General features: G+C 46.8%; 2 protein-coding genes across 2 annotated transcripts; one reads left to right on the top strand and one right to left on the bottom strand.

The window, feature by feature from the left end:
- The first annotated feature begins 3,956 nt into the window (after window positions 1-3,956).
- Window positions 3,957-16,596, top strand: LOC120699622 (1-acyl-sn-glycerol-3-phosphate acyltransferase PLS1-like). The gene is made up of 9 exons (XM_039983631.1): window positions 3,957-4,141; window positions 4,579-4,753; window positions 13,067-13,140; window positions 13,236-13,295; window positions 13,992-14,069; window positions 15,185-15,310; window positions 15,439-15,531; window positions 15,628-15,711; window positions 16,123-16,596. Exons 1-9 carry the CDS (start codon window positions 4,061-4,063, stop codon window positions 16,351-16,353), a joined length of 1,002 nt encoding a protein of 333 aa, XP_039839565.1. The 5' UTR covers window positions 3,957-4,060; the 3' UTR covers window positions 16,354-16,596.
- A 987-nt stretch (window positions 16,597-17,583) lies between these two features.
- On the bottom strand, window positions 17,584-21,733 carry LOC120699623 (mitochondrial import inner membrane translocase subunit TIM22-3-like). Its single transcript, XM_039983632.1, has 5 exons — window positions 21,304-21,733; window positions 19,067-19,131; window positions 18,901-18,973; window positions 18,749-18,802; window positions 17,584-18,025 (listed from the first exon to the last, which is right to left on the bottom strand). Exons 1-5 carry the CDS (start codon window positions 21,569-21,571, stop codon window positions 17,793-17,795), a joined length of 693 nt encoding a protein of 230 aa, XP_039839566.1. The 5' UTR covers window positions 21,572-21,733; the 3' UTR covers window positions 17,584-17,792.
- Window positions 21,734-22,215: the final 482 nt, after the last annotated feature.

Genomic DNA, 22,215 nt, shown 5'->3' with positions numbered 1-22,215 from the left:
GTTGAACTATTTATTTGTGAATTGGTATTCTTATCTCACATCATACATGAATACATGGTGGTGACACATATCGTGAGTGGTATTTTTATATAAACAATAACATAAATAATATATTAATAAATATAAAAATAGTAATTTAGAATTTTATATTGGTGCACTAATATTTTGTTATAATTATATAGTTAAGATTTGGATTTATGGGTTACTTTAACTTTAAATAATGATATAATTGGATAATTTGTATGTAAATTTAGGTGGTTATTTGCATCATATTTCTATAATGGCACACATGGGCATTTTCACGAAGGTTAGGGGATTATTTTAATTTTTTATAATGGAAAACATGGGTAATTTAGATATATGTTTAGGGGGTTACTTTAGTCTATTTTTATAATGATAGAGGTGGGTAATTTATTTGGAAAGATAACAGATCCAATGACTATTATGATTAGAGTTGTCGGATTGATGGCCGGATATTTCTTATTTTTGTGAGAATTTTTAGGGTTTCTCAATTTTTTGAGAGTGTCCGCCTAGGATTCTAGGTGGCTTCATGTGGATGATTAAAAGGAGCCTCCAATTAGTAATAGTAAGATATGATGATATACATTATCGACAACCATGCAAGATCACAATTGTTAGATGTAACTCAACTGAGATTATTACAACTTTCAAAACTCAAATCAACCAACCCATGTTAAAATTAGAATGCCCTGCATGTACACATGTGTGAATGCATTTTCCTAACGGACAAAAACGCTGCATTGATCACAATGATGATATAGCAATATACCTCACTCACCATGTGTGCCCCAACTCTCAAGTACAACTTCATCCAAGTAGAAATAGATTGCCTTGTACCACAAAGGCCCCTTTCAAGATTAAAAGGGATGCAGGAACTGACGTCGTCGTTTCATGGAAGAGCTAGGACCCTGCTTGCTTTGCTTCCTTCAAGGAGGTGCTAGACAGTTGAAGTATAGTATGAAAATCTTAAACCCCCCCCCCCCCCTACTAGGATTTGTCCACCACCACTTTGGTTGTTAGGAACAAAGCAAGATCTCATAATAGAGATTTATGACCATTATTGTACTCCTCAGTCCTCACATCATTATTAACACAAGGAACACAACCACCAAGTGAAGTACAGGCGTAGTAGCCAAAGGTTTGGAACATATGAGTGCATCCATGTGAGGGCATTATAATTGCTGCTGTATACTTGCTAGGGTGTCCAGTATCCAGGATAGTTAGAGGACACACATCTGTTATCATCTAACACAAAAATTCGTGTGGAAGACACGTCAATGCATATGTGTTTTTTATTGAATAAAGCTACAACCGGTGATCGTCCTTGATTACTACCTATAACACTTACTTTAAATTAAGAGACAAACCTTTTTCTAAAAAAATGTGAAAAGCTTGTCTAACGAACTCATGCCCAATTTGGAAGATAACTTCTACATTCTGCAACCTCTTTGCTTCATATTTCGTATGCCTTTGTGCTTTTAGCAAAAAAAAGATACGCTCAAATTGAGAGCCTTCAAAGTCTAACCTCCTTTTTGCTTTCTCTCTTGATGAATCGATGGGGCTGGTGAATTAAATTTAAAAGCTAATGAGCCCCCATCTATTCTCGCATCCAATCCGTGAGATGTCTTGACCTTTACAGAACCCATGTGATTCGTTGCATCTGTAGAAGAAGAAAGATTCCATTTGCATGAGTTGACCTATCTACTAATTAGTCACCATCAGTTTCTTTCAAACCAAAAACTTTGATGGTAACCGTACGTGCATCATTTGTTCATTGAACCAAAAAAATATTTATTAAACAAGATATATATATATTACTTTTATTTTAAATCAATGCAAACTAGTAAATATATGGCTGACCGGGATTTTTTCTATGGTTGCTTTCATATAAGGTATATTTTCTTTCATCAATACGAGTGGTTGCAATAATATTGGAAAAATCTCCTTTGTTTTTTTCTTCCAATTAAAATTAATTTTGTTGTTTTTGTTGCAAAATCCGGAGTCCGATGGAAGCAGGTTGACATGTAGAATATAGAATATAAAACATTAAGCATGACATAATAACACATAAATTGTATGAGGCTCTAATAAGAAAAATAATGAGATGGACCATCTACCTGCAAAAGAAATTTCTCTCAGATTCACTTTGTCTACAAGCGAGAAATCACATGGAAGTAATGAGTTAAAAGATCGAAAACTTTCACTTCAATCTAAGGCGAAACACAAGGCATCATTGATATTTTCTAGCAGGGTGGTAACGGATCATGTTTCTAGTGGTCTCTTCATAATCTAACTTGATCTTTAAATTTTTTTAACTTAAAATTATATAAGATTAGAGCTCAGCCCTTTTAGGATCGGACGCTTAGATTATCTAGGCCAAATTGCAAGGCTCTTTTACCACCCCGTCTAGCATCAATTGACTAGCACAATATTGTGACCCTCTTAGGTCTTACTCCTATAAGCATGTGAATCACAGTCAAGCAAGCTTCCATTTGTCACATTTTTTTTATCTCAGTTATAGCTCAACAAATTTCTTGCTATAGCTACCTAGCTTCTCCGTTTCCGTTGACTGTTGTAGTACCGTGCTGGCAGCTTGTCAATGTCTGCTTGTGAGTTGTGGGACTCGAAAACAGTTGAACTGATCGATGGAGAGACAACACGAGTGCGTGTGCTATTCAAGCAGCTAGGAGTGCTGTTCGAGCAACAAATTAACAATGGCCGGCTTTAGACACTGAACATGCACGTCTGCATTGCACGATCAATAATGATATTTTATTTCTTGAGGAAATTTTAGTGTTCAATGGCATATTGATTCGTTTTAACAACCATCTATATACGGCTGATCGATCAGTTGTGGTCTAGGTCACATTTCCTACTAAAATCATGAGATGAGAGATTATTGCGACATATATAGGACTGCTAAAGTGCTCTCCCATCTTAACCTTTTGGGTTGAACTGGTTGGTGCATGTAACGACATAGTATTAGGGCCAGAGGTTTTGAGTTTGAATCTTGTAGAGGCGAATAAATAATATAATTGCGACCAACTCCAATTTCCATGTTTGAGGCTTAAGCGAGCTTGTACGTGAGGAGTGTTAAGTTTTTGAGTTGAACTGGTTGGTGCATGCAACTCGAGAATTATAATATGAATCCTTTTTATTTTAAATATCACTCTTTTGTACAAAACTATCATTAGCCAAATTTCTACTCATTATTTACTGTGTCAATAGTTCTTACCATTCACGACATGACCTCGTGTGCTCATGTGAGATAAGGAGTTAGGATGACTGATTTCTTCTTACAGGCAGATTGAGTGGTACCCTATGATCTTGGATTGGGTTTTTGTCCTCCAACCTACTAAATAAAAAGCAACTACCCAAAGACCCATGTGAAGTTGTAATGCTACACTGTCTAGTGACCCAAGTGTAAGAGGGTTCATGTAGATCAATTCACCTTTGTTGTATACCTGAAGGGAAAAATTACTTGGGTGAAGCAAAATAAAACCGGAGTAGCTAGGAATCTCGAATGCCAGGTAAAAGATTCATCAAGTGTGGTTGCATTCTCTTTCAGGTCCAAATAAAACCGGAGTAGCTAGGAATCTCGAATGCATATTGAGTTGGGAAAACTGTCAAATTCATTCAAATTTTCACGTGTATGAAATGAATTGGGATATTGGCCATTTTTGTCAACTTAAATGAACCTAGGAGCTTGTCAAATTTTCACTTTGTAGCTCTGTTTAACAGCTCGAGTGAAGCACATTGTCTCAAACTTCTCAAATATGTGAAACATTCATGCCTCAAACTTCAATTCAAGTTTATGGATAGATCGATTCCTATTTGTCATCCTGACATGTTCGTATATTTTCGTATAGCACCCTACAGAAAGACGAAAACTCACCTCACCTTCAGCGCCTTAGGCAGCCACAGACATCAACACATTATCACAGAAGCAACTTTCTTGTTTAACCCCCGCGCTTTTCTCGTAATCCGGGGACACAGCCAAGAAGAGGGAGACGCGGCCGGTGGGGCGGCGGCTGCGGCCATGGCGATCCCCCTCGTGCTCGTCGTGCTCCCACTCGGCCTCCTCTTCCTCCTCTCCGGCCTCATCGTCAACGCTGTCCAGGTGACCTCACGCGCCCCAGGTCAAGCCGCCTCTTCTTCAGTGATTCTTCTTACTGTTAATTTTCGGGGGTTCGTGTGGTGTGGTGATCTGAATCAGTTCGGTCCCGAAGATTTGATTTTTATCAATGGATTACCACGAGATTCGTCTCTTCTCTAGCTGCAAATCTTTCCGCTGATTTTCTGTGGGATATTCCAGTTAATTTTACCGAATTGCATTTGCTTTTACGCCTTGTTTCCCCTCCGATCTGATCTGCTGCAATGCGCTTTCAATTCAGCTGTTTAATTCGGAAATATGTCCGTCTTTTGGCTAATTTTGGACTTGTAATGGACTAATGGTCGATATAATGGGTAAACTTACTTTTATGATCCATTAATTGGATACTAGAATCACCACTACCTTGTTCGTTGATCTCTCCCTATGTTTACAACACATTGCAGGCTGTCTTGTTCGTGTCTATAAGGCCCTTGTCGAAGAGCTTGTATCGGCGGATCAACAGATTCTTGGCTGAGCTGCTATGGCTTCAGCTAATCTGGCTTGTGGACTGGTGGGCTGGTGTTAAGTTAATAAGAAGCATAAAATTGAGAAATCCAAAGTCAGTTTCTTTGCACTTCGGTAAAGCCCAGATGCATCCATCTCAATTGTTCAAAGGAAAAAAAAAATCTGCAACAACATTGTTTTGTTTATTCGTTTGGGCTACATGGCCCCTCATGCTGGCTTATTGATAGGAACATTAAGGCAAATACATTGGCTTATTGTCTAATTACCTGCATGAAGATTGGTAGTATGCCTCTGAATGGTCCACTTGAGAATATAGTGTGGCAATGGCATACTGAATAATTTTCAGTTTCGTTTGGATAAAAGGGAGTGTTTACTGTTGGGGGTTTGGGTGGGCTGATCACCATCAAGTCAAGAATGGCTAACACTATACATGATTAAAGTCAACATTCTTCTTGGAAGTGCCAAATGTACAATTAAAAAGACTACTGCCTTCTTACCTGGTTGGATTAAGTGAAATTTTGGTGCCACATGGGATTGGTCTGCATCTTCTTGGTTAAATTGTTCTTTTTAACCTGTTTTTTACAACATCATACAGTATTATATAGGGAGGGAGGGGGGGGATATTTCCATCACAAAATTTATTGAGGCAATGTGTAGATGTTTGCACAAAGGGTGGTCAATTAGGTATGCCATGAGATTGCTGCTGAGATCATTTGAGGTATGCAATTTTCCTTAGTATGGTCCTTTACTCCTTTAGGCCAAGTTTGAAGGTAAGATCTGAAGGGAATAAGTCTTGTACTCTTGGTCTTTGTGGGGCTGCAGCATCTCCTTTTTTGCTGCAGCATGCAGTGGTTTTTTGCTGCCCCTAGAGGACTAGCATCTTGGACTGCTTTTTAGTTTGCTAGGACAGCTGCAGTTAGTAGGACAGCAGCAGTTAGCATCTACTTTTCTAGGACAGCAGAAGCATCTTAGACTAGGCAGTTAGCAGCTCCTTGGCTGGCTGTATATATGTGTGGCCACCCCTCCCGTTGGAAGGCATGGCATTGTGAGTGTGAATGAAGAAAAACCCAGAAAACTTCCCCAACTTGAGTGTCATCCTCTCAGCTCAATGAGAGTGAAAATTGAGCTTCTAACATCTGGTATCCGAGCCGTACTTTCATGTAGGTTGGATATCTCTTGCTCCTCCCCTTCCCAAGCCACTATAGCAGCCCAGCCGCCACCACCAGCAGCTAGCGCAGCAGCAGCAGCAGCTCCGGCTACCTCTTCTTCCCCGTTCCCTTCCCCCTCTCCACGCAACAGCCCCTTGGAGGCGCGCCATGTCCGACGCACCGTCTCAGCGCTCGGTCGCCTCGAGCGCACGGCGCCAGCGAGACGCCGAGCTCGCCGCGGCAGAGGAGCGCAGGCGAGCGACGGCTCAAGCCGCTGCAGCAGCGGCGAGGGCGGCCAGGCTGGTTGCAGCGGAGCTGGCAGCGGCCAGGGCGGAGGTGGAAGCAGAGGAGGCGGAGGATGCAGCGCGTGCGGCGGAGGTCGAGGTTGAGACCTTGCGCGGCAGCCTCAGCGGCTCCATCGCCGGCGACGCCACCGCCGACGAGGACCTTGAGGAATTGGAGAGGGAGAGAGCGCGGGAGCGGACCACGCGGTGGGCAGCAGCCCACCCCGGCGGCGGCGGCCTGGACGGCGGCGCGCCCGGCGGCGGTCCAGGGGCCCGCGCGCCCGGCGACGGCCTGGACGGCGGCGCGCCCGGCGACGGTCCAGGGGCCCGCGCGCCCGGCGGTTGCCTGGACGGCGGTGCGCCTAGCGGCGCGCCCGGCGACGGTCCAGGGGGCCGCGCACCCGGCGGCGGAGGCCGCGCCCCTGGCGGCGGCGCGCAGGGCGGAGGCGGCGCCCCTGGCGGCGGCCGCGCTCCTGGCGGCGGCGCGCAGGGCGGAGGCGGCGCCCCTGGCGGCGGCGCGCAGGGCGGTGGCGGCGCTCCTGGCTGGGGTGCGCGCGGCGGCGCCCCCGGCTACCACGGCCTCCAGGCGGTGGTCAGGGACGTCGGTCCCGGCGGTGGGTGGCCCACCCTCACCAAGACCAACTACGTCGAGTGGGCCGTAGTCATGGAGGTGAAGCTCCAGGTGCGGCACATGTGGGAGGCAGTCCGGTACGGCGACGTCGGCTACGATGAGGATCGACGGGCGCTGGATGCTCTCATCGCAGCAGCCCCGCCCGAGATGCAGTTCACGCTTTCCAAGAAGCAAACTGCCAAGGAGGCCTGGGACTCCATCGCTGCGGCACGTATCGGCAGCGACCGCGCCCGCAAGACCACTCTCCAGGCACTTCGCAAGGAGTGGGAGAACCTGGCCTTCAAGCCAGGTGAGGATGTTGATGACTTCGCCCTCCGTCTCAACACTCTGCTGCAGAAGGTGGTGCAGTTCGGCGACGACACCTACGACGAGGAGAGAGCCGTCGAGAAGCTCTTCCGCTGCGTCCCCGAGAGGTACAGGCAGACCGCTCGCTCGATCGAGTCTCTGCTGGACCTCTCCACCATGACGATCGAGGAGGCGATAGGTCGCCTCAAGGTCGTCGACAGCGACGAGCCACAGCCTCCCTCGGGAGGCATCTCCATCGGTGGGAAGCTCCACCTCACTCAGGAGCAGTGGGAGGCTCGGCGCGGTGACAGGAGGAGGGGGGAGCCCTCTTCCTCGACTGGTGGCCGCAAGCGCAGGCAAGCCGCGAAAGGGGCGCGGAGGTGCCCAAGTCGGGGCACGAGGGCGCGCCGAGGGTGGCGCCCTGCGGAGATGCTCAGGGCGGCGCCGCTGACAGGCCCAAGGCGGCACGAGACGACGCCTGCCACAACTGTGGCAGGCCCGGCCACTGGGCCAGGGACTGCCCGCAGCGGAGGCGTGGGGGCCAAGCCCACGTCGCGGAGGCCCAGCCGGATGACGAGCCGGCTCTGTTCCTACTCCACGGGGACATGGAGCCGCATCCGGCGGCACCGCCTGTCACCGCTCTACTCCACCTAGACGAGCCTGCGTGCCCGAGTTCTCCTCGGCAACGGCTCCGACGACGACAGGGTCGATGGCTGGTACCTCGACTCCGGCGCCACGCACCACATGACCGGGCGGCGGGAGTTCTTCTCCGACCTGGACGTCGACGTAGGTGGCTCCGTCAGGTTCGGGGACTCCTCCGCCAGTGGAGATCAAGGGCGTGGGCTCCGTGATCTTCACCGCCAAGTCCGGAGAGCACCGGATGCTCACCGGAGTCTACTACATCCCGGCGCTGCGGAACTCCATCATCAGCCTTGGGCAGCTCGATGAGAGCGGCTCCCGCGTGGTGATCGACAGCGGGGTCCTCCGCATCTGGGACCACCGTCGCCAGCTTCTCGCTAGGGTGGTTCGAGGGAAGAACCGCCTCTACATCCTCCATGTCGGGGTGGCCCAGCCTCTTTGTCTTGCAGCTCGCAGGGACGACGAGGCATGGCAGTGGCACGAGCGCTTTGGGCACCTCCACTTTGAGGCCCTGAAGCGGCTCGGCGCCAAGGAGATGGTGCGAGGCCTCCCGTGCCTCGACCACGTGGAGCAGCTCTGCGACGTCTGCGTGCTGACGAAGCAGAGGCGGCACTCCTTCCCCCAGCAGGCGAGCTTCCGAGCCAAGGAGCGGCTCGAGCTCGTACACGGGGACTTGTGTGGACCCGGTGACACCGGTCACACCAGGAGGACGGCGCTACTTCCTGCTGCTCGTCGACGACCTCTCCCGCTTCATGTGGGTGATGATCCTCGGCAGCAAGGGAGAGGCTGCGGACGGCATCAGGCGTGCTCAGGCCGCTGCGGAGGCGGAGAGCGGCCGCAAGTTGCGCGTGCTGCGCACCGACAACGGCGGCGAGTTCACGGCGGCCGAGTTCGCGGCGTACTGCGCGGATGAGGGCATCCAGCACCACTACTCCGCGCCGTACAGCCCGCAGCAGAACGGCGTCGTCGAGCGGCGCAACCAGACGGTTGTGGGGATGGCCCGGGCCCTCCTCAAGCAGAGGGGGATGCCGGCTGTCTTCTGGGGAGAGGCGGTGGTGACGGCCGTCTACATCCTCAACCGCTCGCCCACCAAGGCACTCGACGGCATGACGCCGTATGAGGCTTGGCATGGGCGCAAGTCGGCGGTCTCCCACCTGCGGGTCTTCGGCTGCCTCGCGTTCGCCAAGGAGCTTGGCCACATCGGCAAGCTCGACGACAGGATCACTCCGGGAGTGTTCATCGGCTACGCGGAGGGTTCGAAGGCCTACCGCATTCTCGACCCGGAGACACAGCGTGTGCGCACGGCGCGAGACGTTGTGTTCGACGAAGGGCGAGGATGGGCGTGGGACAAGGCGGTGGACGACGGCTCGGCTTCGACGTACGACGACTTCACCGTCGAGTACGTCCACTTCGAGGGAGCTGGGGGAGTAGGCAGCTCTTCTTCGCTGAGCGTGCCTACCCCGGTCCCCGAGCCTCCACCGACTCCGGCGCCTGCCACACCGGCGGCACCACGCCCTTCAGCTACGACTCCGACTGCGCCGAGTTCCTCGGCTGCACCACCACAGCCGGCGACGCCACGCACTCCAGTACCGATAGCCACTCCTCCGGGCCCGTCTACTTCGACACCTGCTCGTGCTGAGCACAGTCCGGTGGAGTTCGCTACTCCGTTCTCTCACGACGAGGAGCGCGTCGACGCATACCATGATGGCGAGCCGTTGCGGTACCGTACGATGGAGGACCTTCTCGGTGATCAGCCGGTGCCGGGACTGGTGCCTCACGACCTGGAGGAACAGTTGCACCTCGCGTGCGACGACGGCGAGTCTCGGTCTTTCGCAGAGGCCGAGGGACATGCGGCATGGCGTGCCGCGATGCAGTCGGAGATGGACGCGGTTGAGAAGAACCGCACTTGGGAGCTTGCTGATCTCCCTCGCGGTCACCGCGCGATCACCCTTAAGTGGGTGTTCAAGCTGAAGAGGGATGAGGCCGGCACCGTCGTCAAGCACAAGGCTCGCCTGGTGGCACGAGGTTTCGTGCAGCAGGAGGGAGTCGACTTCGACGACGCCTTCGCTCCCGTGGCACGGATGGAGTCCGTGCGACTCCTCCTTGCGCTAGCTGCCCAGGAGGACTGGCGTGTCCATCACATGGACGTCAAGTCGGCGTTTCTCAACGGCGACTTGAAGGAGGAGGTCTACGTGCACCAGCCGCCGGGGTTTGCGATCCCCGGCAAGGAGGGTAAGGTGCTACGTCTGCGCAAGGCCCTCTATGGCTTGCGGCAGGCCCCGAGGGCGTGGAACGCCAAGCTGGACTCCACGCTCAAGGGGATGGGCTTCGAGCAAAGCCCGCACGAGGCGGCCATCTACCGGCGGGGCAAAGGAGGCAATGCCCTGCTGGTGGGTGTCTACGTCGACGACTTGGTGATCACCGGCACCAAGGATGCGGAGGTGGCGATGTTCAAGGAGGAGATGAAGGCCACCTTCCAGATGAGCGACCTGGGGCCTCTCTCCTTCTACCTGGGGATTGAGGTGCACCAGGACGACTCCGGGATCACACTTCGACAGACCGCCTACGCCAAGCGCGTCGTCGAGCTCGCTGGGCTCACCGACTGCAACCCAGCTCTCACTCCGATGGAGGAGAGGCTGAAGCTGAGCCGTGACAGCACGGCGGAGGAGGTGGACGCTACTCAGTACCGGCGTCTTGTGGGGAGCCTCCGCTACCTCGCCCACACACGACCGGACTTGGCGTTCTCCGTCGGCTACGTCAGTCGGTTCATGCAGCGACCGACGACGGAGCACCAGCAGGCCGTGAAGAGGATCATCCGCTATGTTGCGGGGACTCTCGACCACGGTCTCCACTACCCGAGGTGCCCTGGGGCGGCACACTTCGTCGGGTACAGCGACAGCGACCACGCTGGCGACATCGACACCAGCAAGAGTACGAGCGGGATCCTCTTCTTCCTCGGCGAGTGCCTCGTTAGCTGGCAGTCGGTCAAGCAGCAGGTGGTGGCCTTGTCCAGCTGCGAGGCCGAGTACATAGCGGCCTCCACCGCGTCGACTCAGGCGCTCTGGCTCGCTCGACTGCTTGGTGATCTACTCGGCAGAGACACTGGAGCAGTGGAGCTCAGGGTGGACAGCAAGTCCGCTCTGGCCTTGGCGAAGAACCCCGTTTTCCACGAACGGAGCAAGCACGTCCGGGTGAGGTATCACTTCATCCGAGGCTGCTTGGAGGAAGGAAGCATCAAGGCGAGCTACATCAACACCAAGGATCAGCTTGCGGATCTGCTCACCAAGCCCCTTGGGAGGATCAAGTTCCTTGAGCTTTGCTCCAGGACCGGGATGGTCCAACTTTCCCACAAGACGACGCACAAGGCTTAGGGGGAGAATGAAGGGAATAAGTCTTGTACTCTTGGTCTTTGTGGGGCTGCAGCATCTCCTTTTTTGCTGCAGCATGCAGTGGTTTTTTGCTGCCCCTAGAGGACAGCATCTTGGACTGCTTTTTAGTTTGCTAGGACAACTGCAGTTAGTAGGACAGCAGCAGTTAGCATCTACTTTTCTAGGACAGCAGGAGCATCTTAGACTAGGCAGTTAACAGCTCCTTGGCTGGCTGTATATATGTGTGGCTACCCCTCCCGTTGGAAGGCATGGCATTGTGAGTGTGAATGAAGAAAAACCCAGAAAACTTCCCCAACTTGAGTGTCATCCTCTCAGCTCAATGAGAGTGAAAATTGAGCTTCTAACAAGATCCCCCCCCCAAACGCGCGCACACACACACACACAACAAACCACCCACCCACACAAAAAAAAAAGAAACTACCACTTCAAATGGTTGCATGATTGGCAATGCAAAGTGGTCTCTAAAAGTTCAGTTCCCAGAGGAGTCAGGAAAAGCCCCTATGTCTAGGCCTGAGACACTTTTGACTGCATAGAGTCCAGATATTAGGAAAGATTAGATTAGATTGGTTTGTTATTTCCTTAAATTTAGAGATTGGTTTCTTAAGGGTCAAGTCAGCCCATCTATATAAGGATGGGATTGTATCTCTTCTAATCAAGCAATGAAACAATGAACAAGAATCAATTCCCAAGTCCCCCAAAAGTCTAGTCTCCCTCCACGCCGACTTTGCCTGGCCATCTTCCTGGCAATAGTTATCCTCCCTATCCCCCAAATGAACTAGGGTTCATAACATCCGGTATCAGTTAGCTTTGGTTTCGATCTGATTCCATGGCTTCTGCTGCCGGTGATCCATTATCATCGATTAAGGATTTGTGTGTCGACATACGGCAATGTTGCGCACAGATCCAAACCGTACTCTTGAAGTTGAAGGAGAGCTTGCGGCATAAAGAAGCGGCGGTGCGGCTACAGGCGGCGGCGCGTGGATTCCTCGCAAGGCAGCGAGCGCGGCTTCTACACGGGAGCAAGCAAACAAATTGTTCCTGTCTCCATCCGTCGGAGGTGGCGGCGTCACTCCTTCAAATCGGCACGCCAGTGGCCATCTATTGGGAGCCGCTAGCCGTCATTCCGCGTAGGGACTACATCATCGGAGGACTCGTGCTTGTGGTGCCGCTGGCCATCTGCTCGGAGCAGCAGGACGTCATTCTGCGCAGATAGGCGATCACGGGTGGAGCCGCTCCGACAACCATCCGCACGAAGCCACCAGTCGTCGTTCTGCTCCATGTTAGTAGATCTGTACATTCTTGGTCTTGGCTCTGGATGGCTGCAGGCAAGTTTGGTGGTTTTCCATGGGATCCAGGAGAAACAAGCATCACATGCAGGTCAGAGCTACTAGGGGACTATGAAGGGCTGGAACCATGGCCTCCACCAGACCACCACAGCTCGAGGGCGAGCTGTCTTCGAAGCAGGGAGGAGATGTCATGGGCAGGAGGTACTGTTCACGCCGTGAACAGTAATAAGGTCCAGATATTAGGAAAGATTAGATTAGATTGGTTTGTTATTTCCTTAAATTTAGAGATTGGTTTCTTAAGGGTCAAGTCAGGGTTTCTTAAGGGTCAAGTCAGCCCATCTATATAAGGATGGGATTGTATTTCTTCTAATCAAGCAATGAAACAATGAACAAGAATCAATTCCCAAGTCCCCCAAAAGTCTAGTCTCCCTCCAGGCCGACTTTGCCCGGCCATCTTCCTGGCAATGGTTATCCTCCCTATCCCCCAAATGAACTAGGGTTCATAACAATAATAGCAAAGGTTGATTTGTCTGGATCTTTCTTGAAATAATTGTTTCATATTCTTTATTTGTTCACTGGTTTCAATCGTTCAATTCAATTCTGCAGGTACAATTGCATGTTGATCAAGAAACTTATAAGCTAATGGGTAAGGATTTGAGTTCCATATTTTCACGCGGGCATTGATGTTATAGCATAGTGCGCTCATAATATTTTTTTTAAAAAAAGATAAATTTTGATTATAGCCTTATCTGAAGAATTTTATAGGCAGAGAGCATGCCTTTATAATATCAAATCACCGGAGTGATATTGATTGGCTTATTGGATGGATTTTAGCACAGGTGATTATTATTTTTGTCATTAACTATTTTGCTTAGAACTAGCAGTTTTACTATACATTGGGCTGAGATGAGATTTTGCATGATTTGGCGGCCAGCGTTCAGGATGTCTTGGAAGCACACTAGCTATCATGAAGAAATCTTCAAAGTTCCTTCCTGTAAGTTAGTTTATACATTTCTACAATGGTATAATGTCTCATGTTTTCGTTCTGTATTACTCCTATTGCTGCTTTGTTCCAATGTATTTCTGAAAAGCTATGTCAAGTTAATTTATGCAATGGAAACAAATCAAATTTTATACATATTGACTTGTACTAAAATTATCATGCACAGTGCTTCATTATACATGGTATTTCCTTTTAACCATCAGTTTTGCGACCTCTTTGTTATGCTTGGGTCAAAGAATTATTTCCCATGAATATCTATGATCATCTGGTCCCTTGTGTCAAAGTATCAAGAGTCTCGGAACAAAGTACTAGTGAACAAGAAGTAGATGATCATCCATATTGCTAGGGTCCTAACGATATAGGTTTAGTCATGCTTGAACGATAGAAACACTAAACTATGCATAATCTTTACTTTTTCTTAAAATTAGTCTAGGCTCAACTGCCCAGGCTGTCTTACCAATAAAATTTGAAGTGAAAACAGAAAGGTAATAACATAAATGAATAGTGCTAAAATAGGGGTTAGTCTTGACTCTATCAAACAATTAATGTTGAAGATGAAGGAATAGATGTACACAATGCATCATACTATCATGTTCTATGCTATCCATATTAGAATAGAAAATCACATATTATCTTACCGTGGACAGCATGTTCTGTCTCTGCTCATGCTCTGATAAACTGTTGCAGGTTATTGGCTGGTCCATGTGGTTTGCTGAATACCTCTTTTTGGAGAGAAGTTGGGCAAAGGATGAAAACACACTTAAGGTATTTTCAACCTTACCTAAGGAACTTGACACCTTGCTGTTCACAGTAATTTAATGATCCTTATGCTCTTAAATGCAGTGGGGTCTCAAAAGGTTGCAGGACTTCCCTAGATCATTCTGGCTTGCCCTTTTTGTTGAGGGTACACGGTTTACGCCAGCAAAACTTATAGCAGCTCAAGAATATGCAGCCTCATAGGGTTTGCCAGCCCCTAGAAATGTGTTGATTCCATGGACAAAGGTGTTCATTTTTGCCGCTTCCTGACTGAAATTTTGTATTCTACCACGAATGTCTCCACTGTTGCATGTGAAATGTTAAAGACCTCTCCCAAACATTGACGGCTTACCTATTCCCATTTGATGCAACTTTATATAAAACTCGTATATATTTGAGTTCCCGTTCTAGCTTTAGTTGATTACCAGTGCCTATCTTTTGTACTAATCGTTTATTGAGGTCAGAACTCCGAAGGCAGACACTTCTTGCAAGGACAGTTGGTTGACATATTTTTTTTTGTAGTTTTTACCATAGTCACAAAGTTCTTGGGTCGACCGGCGAGGAACGGGGTCGAGGAACGAGGGTCGTCACTTTATAAAATTGTGGTACGAAGGGGGTATACCTCTATGGAACCATAAATTATTATGTGGAACGTGACCCTGATTCATCCGAGTCGATATTTTCGGGTCGATGCGTCTTTAAAAAGACAAAAACTATATATGTGCTACTAATGAAGAAACTAATCTGCACAAGCATATAAGAAATGTATAAAAAAAGTACATTTAGACCATAGTACACGTACTCGACTCATTATCTAACAAAAATCACACTCTTAACCTTCTTATCCCAATTAAATCTGCTAGTAATGGGGCTGCAACCCCTCTCAAATCGGGACGCGATCCAATCTTGAATGTGACACTGACCCTCTTTGACCCCGACCCTCGAATCGGAACAGCGTTCCCGGGTCGTGGGATGAGGCATCGACCCCGAATCCTGCGACTATGGTTTTTACTATGATGCCTTGTATTTTTTCTTGCAAATTTTGATCTCTCCCTTGTTTTTTTTTACTTTTCTTTCTGAAAGTTTTTATGTGCTGACTTCTCTTTTTTGTGTGCAAATATCAGGGATTTGTATCAGCAGTAAGTATTATGCGTGATTTTGTCCCAGCTATCTATGATACAACAGTGGTAATCCCTAAAGATTCACCTGCACCAACAATGCTGCGTATTCTCAAGGGACAGTCATCGGTAGTAAGTACTTCAACTTTCAACTCTGTGGACCCGAATTGCTGAGATGCCATCAACTTTTAGCTTGGAAACTTCAATTGGCTACCTTTTTAAGTTAATTATAGTTACAGATCCACATTTTTTTATTGTAGGTTCATGTCTGCATAAAACGTCATGCAATGATTGATATGCCTAAATCCGATGAAGATGTTTCAAAATGGTGCCAGGACATATTTGTGGCAAAGGTATTTGACTATTTTGTGAAACTATGAGCATACAAGTATCACATTTGAAAGGCTCCGCAACTTGGCTGATTTGTTAATTACTTTTTTCAATTACAGGATGCATTATTGGACAAGCATATAGCAACTGGTAGTTTTGATGAGGAAATTAGACCGATTGGTCGTCCAATAAAATCTTTGGTGGTAAATACCTAACTAAGAGTTTAAGGCATCATGTAACGGATTAGCACTGTCCATCAGTTGTTAAGAAATCAAAATAGTGAATGGACAGATACTCTTGTGGGATGGTAGCTCCACTAGGACCTGGAAATTCAGACTGTCTTCTCTGACAGAAAAAATAGCAAGATGGTCATCATGATAATGGTGACACATCTTTGCTAAATTGGTGTAACTAGCACCTCATTTCATGTAGCAAACTTTTTCTATTCCAACCATAACGAGCTCAATTCCCTTAATACATGAAGCATGCTTGATAAAAAAAAAGATCTGAGCACATTTGGTTCTTAACTATTTTGCTATGAGAATATCTGGGATACATAGCACTTCACACTTTCCTCTTGCAGCTGCTCACTAGTATTCCTGTTGTTGGTGCAGGTCGTTCTGGCTTGGTCATGCCTCCTGCTATATGGTACCTACAGATTCTTACAGTGGACTCAGCTCCTGTCAACGTGGAAAGGCATTATCCTCTTTGTTGCTGGATTGGGGCTGGTGACTGGCATCTTGCATGTCTTCATAATGTTCTTGCAATCAGAACGCTCGAGCTCTGCCAGAGCAGCAAGGAATCGAGTTAAGAAAGGTTTGAGGGACTCCCAATTCGTTACGTGACCGATTATGTAGGCACAAGCGTAATGGGACAAATTTTCTCGGTTCTTGTGCTCTTTAGGATCTGAAAAGTTTTTTCCTGTGGCAAGAATTGCCATCTCCAACCTCTTCTTGTACTTGTATGAAAACAATTGTAGATTTGTTTTTGGTGGAGCACAAACTGGTCATGAATTTATTGAACTTCTCTTGTAGATAGTAAGCTGGGCGGAAACTGGTCATGAATTTATTGAATTTCTCTTGTAGATAGTGAGCTGGTACCTGAATCAGCCAATGACATAAGCTGTAAACTATTACGTCAGTCAAACACAGGTCAAACAGGTATATATGAATAGCAGATGGATTATTACTGGTGATGGTGAAAGAAACAACAAGAAGGCTGTGGGAAGATAAGTGGCCAGGAGTGAAATCCCCCACCGCCGAGCCCCCAAATCCGATTTTATTTCAAAATAATATTATTTTAGTAAAAATTTTAAAAATAGGTGTCAGGTAGTCCGAGCCGATACCTGTGTTGTCAGCTTTGGGCCAGCCGATAGGCCTACGTGGACAACTAGCTTCTCTGCATATCCCTAAAGCATTTGATCATTTTAGAAATTGAAATATATTAATTATATAGAACTAGCGTGTGACCATGTATATACTAATTATATAGAACTAGCATGATATCAGGGTTTTAGCTCGTTTTTTCAAAATTATCGAGGAAGAATTTTGTCTCATTTTTCCCAAAAATGGGACTTTTGAACACTTAGGGGTGGTAAAGGGCCCTCAAATTTGACTTAGATAATCTAAGGGCCGGATCCTAAAATAGCCGGACTCTAATCATATACAATTTTGAGCTAAAAAATTAAAAAAACCAGTTGGACTGTGAAGTAGCCACTAGGGCCATGACCCGTTACCACCCCTAGCCACACCTTTTGAATAGCATTCTGGTGGGAATGCTTTCCTCTCTAGTGACTATTAAAAAAACTCATAATTTTACGACTGAGATCATTGTCAATAATTGGAGCTTAATTTGGCTTTTCAACGTGTACACATTGTATTTGGCAGCAATGTGATGATCCCAGTGTGTAAACTAAAAACAAGTACCCTTCTTGCAACTTCCCAAAATAACATGCTAAACTTTAGCTTGGGGCCTTGTTATGTTTTCACTTGGCGCACAACCTCCTCAACCTCTTTTTCAGTAAAAAAACTAGTATTTTAGCGGTATAGATGAAAGGTTCAACGGTACAACAACAATTGAACACAGAAAGGCTGCTTCCTAGGCCTACTGCTTCCATTATTCGCAAAATTGTCACAGAATAGGGTAGAATCGTCAACACTAGCAACGCACTGCCTTAGAAACATATAATCGCAGAAAAGATAAACTGAAAGGAGAAGGCTCAGCTTGACAGATTTACAAAGACGCAATCCAGAGTGGGCAACTAGGCATCATTCCGTAAGGTAACTCAGTCTCCCCGAAACTTTGACGACAAAAAGTTTTGGAACTTAGAAAATCCCTCCATAGCGTCATGGGGAAGAGGAAGCATGAAGGGAGGAAGAACGCTCTGTCCACCCTTCAGGTCCTTCGAGCCCGTAACCGGTGGGAGCGCCAGAGCAGGCTGCTGCTTGTTTAGCTTCTCTATGATGTATGAGAAAGTTCCGAAGGTCAGGCAACTTTGAATCAGAGTTTGCGGTGCACCTGGAACCGAAAAGAAATAATGAGATTCATTTGCAGAACGATTAGTGAAAAATGGTGTAACAAAACAGAGCGAGTATACCAAGACAACAAAAAGAAGTGAGCACAACAAATTAATTGGACAACAGAAATAGTTCACATATGCTATGGACACCAAAGTAAGACAAGGGTAATTAACAGCTAAACATTGGTACTCTTATAGTGCACAGGAATAAATTGCAGATGATTATGGAAGCATTTGAAGGCTTCAAAAAGGCAAAATATTTAACCATGATGAGCATCAAAATTGGAACTTGTGAATTGTTATGGATGCTAAGGCTGCATGTTTCATCAAAACCATCTACAGAAACTACCATGCCATGAACTATCACAAGTTTACAACCAGCTCCCCTCTGGCCTAGTGGCCCATAGCACGGGAAAGTTTCTACTATAGCCCCAAAAGTCAATTAGATCTGGTTGCAGGCAAAGGCACAGCAAAGAAACACGCAAATCAGAAAATTAGCATCATTTAAAAATAATATTAAACACTAAGTTTTCACTTTTCATCAAAGAACTAAGTCAGAATTGCAAAGACCAAGTATATAAAAAAAGTGCAGAGTGCAAGTGCTCCCAGCCCTAACTCATTGTTTATGTAATCCTAGTCCTTGCCAGGATATCCGGGAATGCCACAATTTTATCTTAAAGCAGTTCAAAGCTTAATAATTGTACTATTTATAGTGGCTTTACCTGGAAAGCTCAGAGCAAGGCCAGTGCAACAGCCTGCAACTCCTGCATTGATACCTGGAAATGGAACAATTGACCATGGTCATCCTTTAGCATTTTATTAATCCAAAGGAATAAAAAATGAAAAAAAAGGCAGAACATGAACAAATACGAACCATCATCTTTTCCACGTAGTTTTCTCAAAGAGCAGGCTACCAAACTTTGAACACCAGCAAGAACAGCAAATATCTAGAGCAAAGATGCCAAATTATCAACATGAGATATTGGTAAACAATAGGCACAATAGTGGTATCCACATGTGAAAATGCATATTCTTTATACCTTAGCAGATGATGCAGCATCAGGAAATGATCCTTTAAAACCCTTCATCGTAACCAAACCTTTACCTGAAGAGTTACCAAAAATAGCAAAGCAGAGCTATCAGAACATACATTTAGACTTAGCAGCAAACAATCATAAAACAAAACAATGAAAATACAATCTGGTGCTAGACACCACCAGGCATTTTAGAACATTGGGTCAATTAAAATATAAGGTCCAGATTGTCATTCACTGTGCTGATTATTCCAGTAAGTCATAAAGGTGATATCTCTACCAGTTATATAGTTTTTAATGTCTCTAAATAAGAGCATACAATATGTCAATATATCAAACAGAAATAAAATAGATTTTTTTTCCTTCTTAGCATCCATAGGACCTAACAGCTACGGCAGAGAATATATGGTTTAAGCAGAGGTATACTGGTCCACTACCAGTACTAAAACAAATAAAAGCAAAACCATTTTGTGTACAGATTTATGGTGAAAGTTTTCATTCAGTGTGGTTTGTGACCATAATATCAGTTAAAGGATTAAGATCTTTATATCTCAATATCGGTTTCTGTTTTCATTTTCACAAATAAGGGTAGCAATTATTTAGCAGAGAGACTCTCAGCCTGGCAATCCCACAAAGAATCTTTTCCTTTCACATGTGATGATTCAGATCAAGCCTCCATGGCTCAGGTTGAACCATATATGCATTTGACGGGCTAGCAGGTTTGGGGAACAGTTCTGTGGAGTGCTAGAGTAATAGACCCAATTGCATAGTGAACGAACAGGTAATCAAGATAATTTATGGATTATTCAAGTTTATTATAGCTTCAGTAATATCAGTAGTATTTGACACAATCATATTCTGTGGTTCCTATTCTCAGTTTTCTATATTAAGCAATTATCTTTGAGTTTCTACTTGTAAGCGGCGACTCAAATGATGCACGCTCAAGGATGTCCAAAGTCCAAACTGGTTTGAACAGAATACACTCTCAAGGATGTACAAAGTCCAAACTGGTTTGAACAAGCAGATACAAGTCAGAGTTTTGTTAGGTTAATTGTGTGTTGTGATGCAGGATGAACTACGAAACAAGATGTTGTCTGGTTGGCATGACAGATGCTGGAGATATGATTAAAATCTAACCTGCATTAATCCACTTATGAAACTTGAATTCACTTTTAGGACTCATATTTATCCAAATCTATCACTGGCGCAGATCCCCAATTGCACAGAACTGTAAGAAGGCCCAACATTTTCACATACCCAACTAATCCTCATACATGCAGGGCAGGTAGAATAACAGAGCGGCAGATGTGAAACGCCTCAAACACACCTCCAGACATTCTCTTGTCAAAAAAGAGATCGGTGTAAGACAAATATGCCAGAAGCATCCAACCCAACTAACAAGTTAAGTATGCACGTACGTCAAGTTGAAAGCAGAGAATACAGATAGCCTATAATTTAGCATTCTGAGAGCTCTTTAAGGTAACATAAATAACCATGAAATTGAACCTTTTCCTAGGCTCGAGTATCAGCACACGACAGCAGATTAAGTCAAGTGATATCTGACTGTGAATCAAGGTTCCTTCATCTATAGTTTGCTTTTTACATTTATTCTAAGTCATTGTTTCATGAATACAACCAACACTAAACCTCTGTTCGGTTACATGGTCAGGACTCAGGGCCTTAATGAAGTGAATAAAGCAAAGGAGAATTTTTCACCTTGCATTTCCATGGAAACTTAGACATTTATTAAAACCAAGTGCTCCATAGTTAGCAGGACGAGTTCAAAAGGTGTATGTAAATTTAATCTTGTGCTAGAGCCATATCTTCTCAACAATCTCTAGAAACTTAGTCTGACATAACACTAAACTAACAAGAGAAAATTCTAGAAGGCGAAACTGTACAGTGTGAGCGATTCCTATGAGCAGGATAGACCGGATACCACAAATTGAACAAGAGCGCAACCAAATTAAACATGTGCAAATCACATTAATGCCCAGCTACCGCAGGCGAACAATGCCCATTGCAAAACAACACTAATCACACCAATTGGGCGGCTAGAATCGGCGAAACGAAACCTAATCCGCACGGGGTCCAAAACCCGTCATCGCAAATCCGTACGTAAGGCCACGAAATGGCGCCACGACCACACGTCGCAGAGCCCTAAACCCTAGGCCGATGTTCCATTCGAACGGGGCGGGGGAGGCAGGTGAGGAGCGGAGAAGACGGGCCGGCGTGGGTTTTACCGTATCCGACGACGGCGCCGACGAGGGACCCCGCGGCGGACTCCCAGGCGAAGCGGAGGAGGCAGACCCCGGGGGCGGCGGTGGCCGCGGCCAGCGGGCTCGGGTTCCGCGACACCGCGAGGCGCGTCAGGATCGGGTTGTTGGTCGCGCCGGGCCGGCGCGCCCCCATCCGCTGCGGGCGGGACTCGTCGGCGGAGTCGGATTCGCTGGTGTCGCCGTCGGAGAAGGGGTCGTCCTCCGGCCTCGGGTCACCGCCGCCGCTCGCCATGGCCGCCGCAGTGCCGTGTTCGTGTTGGTGTTCACGCGCGTGTGCACCACTGCACCTAGCGCGCGGCTCGTCACAGGGGCCCGGTGGGTTCCCAGCCACCGCGCACGGTCCGTGTGCCGCACAGCCTGAGGTGGCAGGTGGGTAGGATTGTCTGTGGCCGAATGCCCGAATCGACGGGGATTATTTTAGCGAAAATTATTTTCTTGACTCTAAAGAAAAAGTTGTGCTCAGTTTCTAGATCTTTTTCTCATGAACTTGGCTATTTGGCTCCAAAACCATTTTTTTTTAATTTCTTGGCCCTGAGTTACCAATCGCCGTTAGATATTGGGCCGGTGAGTTTGTTCGTGATCAAGTCATCGTCTTATTGCCACCATTATAATGATATTCATGGATCAAATTTATCTTGTTTCCTTTCTAAGACCGCATCATGTTTTTCAAACTTATGTGTTAGATTTATATTATTTCTTTATTTTTTTGTGAAGGAATATCATTTCTTCACTAAAGCCATATCAAAACTCGGAGATATTTGGGTTATAAAGATTTGTTAACTAATTTGAATTTACGTTAGACTATCAAGGTGGTATTAATCTCATGGAAAAAGTTCAAATAACCCACTATACAATACGAGTAAATGGGTTACTTAA

This window comes from Panicum virgatum, chromosome 3K (genome assembly GCF_016808335.1).
Source record: "Panicum virgatum strain AP13 chromosome 3K, P.virgatum_v5, whole genome shotgun sequence".
Classification (NCBI taxonomy): domain Eukaryota; kingdom Viridiplantae; phylum Streptophyta; class Magnoliopsida; order Poales; family Poaceae; genus Panicum; species Panicum virgatum.
The sequence above is the reverse complement of the archived record's forward strand: the minus strand, read 5'-3'. Positions and strand labels throughout refer to the sequence as shown.